This window comes from Mus pahari, chromosome 19, assembly GCF_900095145.1.
Source record: "Mus pahari chromosome 19, PAHARI_EIJ_v1.1, whole genome shotgun sequence".
Classification (NCBI taxonomy): Eukaryota; Metazoa; Chordata; class Mammalia; order Rodentia; family Muridae; genus Mus; species Mus pahari.
In genome coordinates, this window is record NC_034608.1 from 51077158 (window position 1) to 51086810 (window position 9653).

Below are 9653 nucleotides of genomic sequence, written 5' to 3' on the forward strand. Positions count from 1 at the left end.
TCAAAAAAAAAAAAAAAAAAGAGTACTCAGTACTGTTGGGAGCTAGAGAGGTGGCTCAGCAGTTAAGAGCATTGACTGCTCTTCTGAAGGTCCTGAGTTCAAATCCCAGCAACACAGCCATCTGTAATGGGATCTGATGCCCTTTTCCAGTGTGTGTCCGAAGCCAGCTACAGTGTCGTCATGTAACTAATAATAAAAAGAAGGTATTGTTAGGTGGCACACTATGACAGAGGCAATGACGACCTAGGAGCTAAGCAGAGATGACAAAGAACTTCTTGGGAAAATGACGCCTCCTCCGTGGATGTAGGTGGTGGGCACAGAAACCGAGGTTACAACCTGAATCCTGCTCAGCCTGGGCCAGAACAGGGGAAGAAAGCAGGAGGTCCGCAGAACCGGGGCAGACTGGACAACCCCGACTGTCACGTGCGGGCTTTGCTCTCTGCAGATCAGAGCTGTGCGGGACAGACTTGGGGTTGGGTTATCACAGGACCCAGTGCATGGCATCACGTCGGATTGAGAAAGGATGCCAGAACGTGGTGAGCAACCGAAGATCACTAAAATGATTTGTGATAAATCGAGGAGATAAACCTCATAACAAAGGCCTGAGTCCTGCCCAAGCCAGAGTCAACCGACCTGACAGTGTGACCCCTACAGGGATCACAAAGGAAACTAACAATCCTCAAGGCATCCTGCCACGTGTTCAGTCAACCATTATGGAAATGCATGAGAAAATTCACAGTGGTCTGTATGGGATTCACCAATTACATACATTTTATTTATATTGGGTATCATGTACAACATAAAGAACTGTTTTGGAAGGAGGAAAGGGAAGACGGAAATGAGGTGGCTATATCAAAAAAAAAAAATTAAAACTATTAAAACTTGAAAATTCCTCTTTGCTCAATAAAAACACAGACCTCAGGACATCTAGAGCCTACTGGCTCTTTCCTAAAATTTTCCAGGAAGCAGTGCCCTGCCAGGTCCCTGCCTTCAAATTTCTAGCTTCCAGATAGTCTATTTTATTTATATATATTTATAATATATATAGTATTATATTGTATATCATATAATATATTACATGTATAAAAGCAGTATGCAACAAATATACAGTTCTACAGAACTACTGTCTTAGGGCTGTATAACATTCCCTATGAAGTTACATAATTATCTAGCAAATTCCCCTTTATTGAACAGTTTCTGTGAATTTTCACAATCATAACTCTGTAACAATCAACCCTAGAAAGAGATCTTCAGTACACCCTATTTCCTCAGAGTAAATTCCTAGCAATGCAGGCACCAAATCAAAGAGCCAGGTCGTATTTTGATGGTTCCTGCCAAAGCCCCTCAGAGCCAGGGCTCTAATTTCCCTCAGTGTTACCACATCCCCAGTTTATCACCTCAGCACTAACGTTGCAGCAGAAAACAGGATCCTACAGTCTGAGAAAGGGTCTCCAGAGAAGCCCCCACCTCAACCGAAGGATGGAGTCAGTGCACCACGGCAAACGAGTAAGCACAAGGACTCACCAGCCAATCAGAGAAACTGAAAACCACTTTTGGCAAAGCAGCCGAAAACGCATGCCATATTGGCAGCGCTCTTGGGCCACCGTCCCCAGATGAGGTCACAATTCCATGCAAATCACAGTTACTGAGTCCTATTCCATGACTGAAACATGTTTTCTGTATTAGATTTGGATTGCAACAATAGGTCAATCTGTACCAAACTACCCTAGATCCTTCCAGAAGCCATGTCAAGTAACCATAATGCTCAAGGAGAACCTAAGTTTACCACATCACTGACATCAGCGGTTAAGAGCAATGACTGCTCTTCCAAAGGTCCCGAGTTCAAATCCCAGCAACCACGTGGTGGCTCACAACCATCCGTAATGAGATCTGACGCCATCTTCTGGTGTGTCTGAAGACAGCTACAGTGTACTTATTCACCAAAGAGAGCGGGGTTGACCGGAGGGAGCAGAGGTCCTAAATTCAATTCCCAGCAACCACATGAAGGCTCACAACCATCTGTACAGCTACAGTGTACTAAAATACATAAAATAAAATAAATATAAAAAAAGAAAAACCCACAACTTACAACCCCAATGCTTTGGCAAAATACCAAACACTCTGAAAGACCTGGAGTAAAAATTGCATGCATGACCCTCCTAAGATCTGACTTGGTGCCACTTCTGTCAAACATCTCAACCACCGTTGCTACGCTGCCAACTCTTGCTTCTCTTAGTTAGACCTTATACTGCTTTTCCAGAACTGAGACGTATTTTAAACTGCTTCAACAAAAGGTGATCCACCTAAAAATGACATGAGTGGCATGAATGAATCTAAAAATACAATCAAATGACAAATTTATCTCATTCCCACCCCCCAAGACACTCACCAATAGGTCCTATAAGACACGTTCTAAGAAAAGAAAAAAAAAAAAAAAAAAAACTTTTGAGGCAGTATCTCCCTTTGTATCCCTGACTGGGATAGAACTTGCTATGTAGACCAGGCTGGCCTCGAACTCAGAAATCTGCCTGCCTCTGCCTCCCAAGTGCTGGGATTAAAGGCGTGTGCCATCACGCCCGGCAGAACTTTTGTTCTAAAGCAGAGACTTGCAATGTGTGAAGACTTGCTTCTAAACTTTCGCTCTTCCTGCAAGAATTACTTTCTTGCTTCCTTAACTGCAAAAATAATGTACGAACAATCCAATACTCTGCACATACCAACAAAATCCTTGCAACTCTCAGGTCCCGGTAAGATTGACAACTGGTTGTCTTTGCAGAAAAACTTGCAAAAGAGCCTACACACAGAAGACACTAGAAAGCCAGATGTTTTATCTCTTACACAGCTGCAAAAATCCTAAAATTACTCTCCTCTGTTTTAAGAGCTATACAAAGCTGCACACTCTCAAAAACTTTTCAACTACAGAGTGATGTAGAAATTTTCCTAAAGCCTAGATTTTAAATTCTGCACAACTGTATCTGTGTGAGCAGCTCAGCGTCATTATTGCAAAGTAAGCCACTACAGGCGTAGGGTTAAAACATGCTGGGTGATAAGAGCTGGTTTCAAACGTAGAAAGGAAAAAAGAAAGTCTTGCATTCTCCAATGGAGATGTCTAAACCCACAGTGACCTAGGAAATAAACTGTTCTTTCTTTCTGACGGTTGAACTCGCTTTTCTAACTCAGTTCAGTGGTCACCAGAAACTACAAGCATATTTTCTTCTTGTCTTCATGTATGTATACATGGTGTGTATGTGTGTGTGTGTGTGTGTTCTGATTACCAGAGTCCACTCCAAGGCCCTTCAATGTGTCAGAACACATTGCTGATCCACTGGGTGGGCAGGGAATGGGTCCAGTGTTGTGGTTTTGTATAATGACAAGCACATTAATGGGACTCACCAAATACTCTATTTTAATTGTAGCTTTCAGGGCAATGGGGAAAAAAAGGAGGGGTAGGAATTTTTCAAAAACCAAGTATACACAGAGAGCAGAGAATTATGATAAAAATGACCTGGATCACTCAGACCCATTTTGTTTCTATGATGCTAGCTAGGCAGGTGTGGTGACAAATGCCTTTAATCCCAGTACTCTTAGGCAAGAAGACAATTTCAAAGCCTGACTGTGTGACCTGGGAGACCCTACTTATAAACAAAATGTACAAAGTAGCGGCCGGCCTAATGGTCCTGGGTTGGGGGGAAGGGGGGGAGTCACGGAATTAATACTCACTCCTGAGGGGATCTGTATTCTACACACTCCCACCAGTACACAACCCAAGCTCTGAAACCTTCCTACTGGGTTTTATTTCTCAAATAAAACGACAGTTTCACTAGGAAAGAGTTAACACTTCCCAGAGTCACATGCTGTTCCTACCTGACTGGGGACACAGGGTAACAAGGCAGGCAAATAAGTCAGATGATTGCACCAACCCGGCCTTTACTTACTAGATGAGATCACCAGCAGTAGGGGACCTTAGTGCAGCAATCACTTTCAGCTAAGATGAACCAAGAGAAAAAAACCTGACTTGCCATTATTTTAAGTCAAATGGGTAGGGGGACTTAAGAGACAAATCTATTGTTTGAAAACAAACCAACAAAAACAAAAACTATGAGGTTCTGCCAGCTTCCAAAATCATTTTGAAAGAAGCAAACTTTTATTTTTGTTGTTCTTACGAGCTTTTTCCCAGTTTCGACTTTTCTGAAAATGATGAAGGAAACAAGGATGGCTTCCTAGAATCTATCTCTTAGCAGAGCTAAAGGTACTGCTGCTCATGAATGAGTTACCCTGTGTTAATTAAAACATGTGTAACACCAGCAATCTTCTAAAGCTAAGGGGCCATCATTTTTTGTTGTTGTTGTTGTTAAGTTTAACTGGTCAGGAAATAAACTGAAAAACAGCCGGAACTTGCAACCGGCCCCTGGCTTTGTTATAAAACAGCATACACAAAACTTCCCAAAGCAATATCTGCCGATAAAATAGCTGATTTCTTCAGGTGGAGAGGCAGCTGTTCAGCTCTTCCATTCATTTAAGATGCACCAAGTCACAACTGTGCTAAGATCTATTTTTGCATTGATTTGCATACATCCCGATCTCTCCCGTCTTCCCCCATTTAACCAGTTCCCACTTTACCAGTGGATAGTTCACGCAGGTCAGAGTTGGGTAGATGGATACTCTTCCTTAATGTTTGGTTTCACTCTCTGTATTTAAGTTTGCACAAGTGTCCCAATACTCTCACCATGCTAACTGCTTTAGAGTCAGTTCGGGTTGTGTTCGTCCCCTTTATTAGGGTGTAAATGACCTGTAATAACACTTTTTTTACGTTACAGTGGGATGGGTAGTTTCTGCTACCGCACACTCAAATTCTGGGAGACCTTAAAAAAAAAGATAAATTTCTTGTATTCCAGACAACCCATTTGCAGGAGTGAAGGCGAGAGAGGATATCACAAAACTGACAAAAATTCACGAGCCCCAGGTACACCCCGACCACACACCCACCGGTGTTTTCAGTAAGAAACGCACCACAGCCGCAAATTGTTTTTAATCATCATTCCGAGTGTGCCACATAAAGTTGTGATTTCTTTTCCCCCTTTAAAAACACCCTCCACGCACCTTTGCTTTGGTGAACCCAAAGCTTTTAGCCCTTGTTAGTCTACGCCCCCACCCCCACACTCGACCTCTCCCAGGTTCGGTGGGGGTCTCCGACTCATCGGAGAAGAATGCGTCTGATGAGTTATCTATTAATCCAAAATGTCTCAGCTAAGAAGATATTTCACCCAGAACTTTTAACACCGAAAGGGAGGGAGGGAACGAGGGAGGGAGGGGAGCTGGGGTCGGAAGTATCTTTTACCGGGAACTTTCCCAGAGTTTCTCCCTTCGCCATACTTCCCTCCCTCCAATTTCCAGCTGCAAGACGCAGAGCCCAAGTCCTGACCCTCCCTGGTCCCAATCATCTGAGGTCACCCGGGAGTCAGCTCTCGATTCCGCTTTCAACATCCCGAGTAGACAAAGCTGAGCATTCTACTTACAAAAGTCTCGGGAAAGTCCTCAAAACTTATGCAATAACCAGAAACAAGCGGACGCGCGTGGACCCAGCCCCCGCGCCCTCGGGTCGCCCGCGTCCCGTGTAACTCCCCCAAACCCCGGGCCCGTGCGCCCCGCGCCCCCCAGCCAGTCCCCCTCGGTACCTCCTCCTCCTGAAGGTTGGCCTCGCTCGGGGTGTTCTCCTTCTCGGCTTTGCCGCTGCCGTTCATCTTCCCGGTCCTTCGTCGCCGCGCGGGGCTGGGGCGCGGGGGCTGGAGGCGAGGGCGAGGGCGAGCTCGCCCGCTGCTACCTTCCCCCGGGGCGGGCTTCGGAGCAAGAGCCGGGCGGCGCAGCGGAGAGCCGGGGCGGACCGGCGGACGGGGACCTCCGAAAGGCCGGGCGAGCCCCGGAGTCGGGACGCGGCCGAGACGGAGGAGGCGAGGCGGCGGGCGCGGTTGGGACCGGAGCCGCCGAGGGCGCGCTGCTGGCAGGCTCTGGGCAGCGGGGCCGCACGCAGCGCGCTTTCTCTCGCCTTCCTCCCTCCTCCCCTTCCCTCCCTCCCCTCCTCCCTCCGCCCTCCCTGGACGTGCGCAGCCGGACGCAGCCCAGAGGGACGCCGCTCGGGACAGCGAAGCCCCCCGCGGGAGGAGGGGCGTGGGGCGGAGCGGTCGAACCCAGGGCTGGGCTGGGCTGGGCTTTAGAGGGGGGGGGGGTCAGCGGGGTCACGAGGCCGGGGGGACCGCGGGAGGAAGGTCAGGACCGCCCCATCTCTGCCCAACCCCCGGGACCTAGGCGTCCCGGCAGGCCAGCCGACGGTGGGCTTGGAGAGGGGACTCAGAGCCGGGGACAAGCCTTAGGGGGGGCCGGGGGGGGGCGCATGGACTGGAGCGCGCTACTTTTGCTTGCTTTTCACGACGGATGTGCACCCAAACCCACCCTCCTTGGCAGTACCCGCCAGAGACTCGGTTCTTCCCCGGCTGAAAGGTGACGGGCACGCGGGACGGCCCACCACCGAGCCCCGCTTTCCGCAGGACACCGCTTGCCACCCCACTGCGGGTGCCCGAGTCCAGCGAAGCCTGCCCCCCGCCACACACCTCGGCCGCTATCGCTCTCTAGGCTTCCGGCCGCCCCTGTTCAGACTCGCACAGCCGGCACCAGACTGTTCTGGAATCGGTCTGTTTACTTCAATCTTCGGGGAGCCCCTTCCTGGAATACAGGACTGCGTCCTGTTTATCTCTGCCACAACTTAAGTAGGCTACCTGGAGCGTTGTCCCGGAGCGTAGTAGGCCCTCAATCTGTACTTGTTGACTAAATATTCCTCACTGCCCCCTCAAAGGTCAAGACATTTATCTCTATAGAATCAAAGCAATTACCCAACACCGGATGACCGCATAGCTTCCACTTCCTCATCTATGAAATGAATAAATACTTCATACATACATACATACACATATACATATTCTCCCATTTCACTGATATATATTACAATCATTATATATACATATGTGTGTATATATATAAAAATCTCCCAGGGTTTTAGAGATTATAGGTGGGGCGAGCCTCCGTTCCTTACACCCATACTTGCACAATTGTGGTTTACAATAGGCGGAAGCTAGCATTATTATTAAGGAAGTTTCCATTTTCCTGGTCCTAGAGAACTTTTCCAACAATAGATCCTGTAAGCTCCTAGACTTTTGACTAGTTTGGACAGACATTTAAAACCCACGATTCAATCTCTCTGATGAAGTTCATCTGGCACGCCGCACCAATCACGATTTCTCATTTATGGCTTGGTTGAACTGTTTATCTCTTTCTCTCGACTCCACATTCTTTACCCTTCGCCGCTTTGAGTGCGGTTGGGGGTGGGGTGAGGCGGGGGAGGGTGGGAGCTGGAGATAAGGGCCCTGCCTTTAGGCAATTCAAAGTGGTGTTGTGGAGACAAGATACCCCAAACAACTCCAAGGCAACATAATCGCTGAATCCTGGTTCAAATTATAAAAAGCAGAGTACGCGCAACGCCGTTCTTTTGCTTTTAAAGGCGTTGCGAAGTGAAAAGCCATAGTGATACTTGGTTTTAGATCATAAGTTTTCTTTGAGGGGATCTGGAGACGTGGGAAAGTTTCTAAAGGAAAATAATGTTTTAAGTTGCTGTCGTAATACCACCGCTCTCTGTAGGAATCGAGGTGCCCTTCTGGGAGGAAATGAACCAAGAGTCTTTGGAACGGCGGTAGAAAAAGTTCAGAAGCAAAACTGCCGTTGATCAGAAACTTTGTCCGCGTTTTGATTTATTGATTGTGTTGATTGGCAGCTCTTTGCTCGGCCGGCTTTTCAGTCAGTTATAAGAGGAACCACGAGGGGGCAGTGTCTTCCTGAGCGATACGTGAGTGGTGGGTTTGGGTGGCTGCACCGGCCAGTAGAACTAGCTAGCCCATTGCCCTCCTTGGCGATTCCTGCCTGTTACTGAATACACTCCACAGAGAGACGTGGTTTCCCAGGAACCCGGCAAGGACCCAAGAAAAAAATGACAAGCTGGTCCTTAACGGTTCCAGTTGGAACCCATTTAGAAGAAGGTAGAGTAGGTTGTGTGGTTTCAGGATGCTGGGAGAATCTCCCTTCTCTCACCAGGAAAAAAAAAGTGGCTTAATTCCAGATGTAGAACCTGATTTTTTTTTTTTTTTTTTTTTTTTTTTTTTTTTTTAAATCTTGAAGCCAAACCAGAACTTTGTCTTTTGTTACAAAGTTAGCAACCTCTGGTGTAAGGAAGAATAATAAGTCCTGTGAGGGGAACCTGCCTGTCATCTTTGTGTGTTCCCAGCATCTAGACAGTGCCTAACACATAGCAGGCACTGTTCTTTTTCATGAATAAACACACCAGGTGGTGATAGCACACGCCTTTAATCCCAGCACTCTGAAGGCAGAGGCAGGCAGAACTTCAGAGTTCCAGACCAGCCCCTGGTCTACAGAGCAAGTTCCAGGAAAGCCAGGGCTACACCGAGAGATGCTATCTTGAAATAAAACAAAATAACACAAACAAACAAAATCCTGAAGATGTATAAAAATGGTCACTACACTGGGTCCTAATTAAATTCTGGAAGGGCTAGCCTGGATGGAGACACTGCCTACAATAGGATTGAAGAAAGAGATTTCAAGAAATGTAAAGGAAATCACACCACTGTATTGACACAGAGGCATGTAAGTTGTCCGAAACAGCAGGCGTACTACAGTCTTGGCACGGTAAGAGAGTGAGATAATACGCCTGGAAGACAGGATTTCATTTCTATCCTTTCGGTAAAGGAATGGTATGGACTTATTTGGAAGAAAAAAAAATCCAGTAATGTATTAAACAACAAAACCCAAGGAAAACCTGTAGGCTGACCTTCAATATTTATAAAACGGTCACAGCCTTAAAGAAAGAGGAGAGGGAGGGAAGGAGGAAGGAAGAGAAGACTCAGGAGTTAAACGTTCAGCCAGGCTATATGTGATCTTTATGACTTATTTACTATTTCAAGGATGAAGTTTCAAGACTGAGGGTTCTTACGGTAGCTGATAGCTGCCCGGCATGCGAAGAATTATAAGACAACAAAGGGAGTTTATATCCCGGCAAAACAGGGCTCTTGACCTGGAGACATTTGCCCTCTCACCTGCCTCTTGTTCGGCCATATTTCTGCCTGGCTTGCAAGGTTGCATACCAGGTTGAAAGGGAAATATTGTGTGCACCTGTAGTTCCCGTGAGTCATCACTGCTATGCTGGCAGCGGTCCTTTTGAGAGTTCCTTTAAGAAATCCAAACCCGTAATTATGTCTTAAACGTTTGTCTCTGGGAACTGCAGGCATGAAAGGTCTATCTGGGGGCTATTTCCACAGCACCGAGTTATTTATCTGTGATAACGTTGCAGCAGGAGGCTGAAGAACCTACCATGAGCGTTACCATTGTTAACTTTGTTGATCCAAAGTTTTCGAACCAGTTACTATTTGGTGGGCTTTATTTTATCCTTGACTACACAACTCTTTCTTGGTTCACTGCCTTCTTCTTCTTCTTCTTCTTCTTCTTCTTCTTCTTCTTCTTCTTCTTCTTCTTCTTCTTCTTCGTGGCAAAAGACACATGAAATTTACCATTTTAGCTATATAAATGCAGTTCAGCAG

The 9653-nt window shown here is 46.7% G+C and overlaps 1 protein-coding gene across 5 annotated transcripts in view; it reads right to left on the bottom strand.

Moving 5' to 3' along the window:
* The window catches only part of Rbpms (RNA binding protein, mRNA processing factor), a 151897-nt gene extending 145839 nt beyond the window's left edge, over positions 1-6058 (bottom strand). For 3 of the 5 annotated variants that reach the window (XM_021219174.2, XM_021219173.2, XM_021219172.1), the window contains exon 1: positions 5676-6058. In XM_021219174.2, coding sequence (XP_021074833.1) covers positions 5676-5741 — 66 coding nt within the window. In that variant the 5' untranslated portion in view covers positions 5742-6058. The remainder of the gene's footprint in view (positions 1-5675) is intronic. The other 2 variants (XM_029531787.1, XM_029531788.1) reach the window with 1 other exon arrangement.
* Between the last annotated feature and the right edge of the window lie 3595 nt (positions 6059-9653).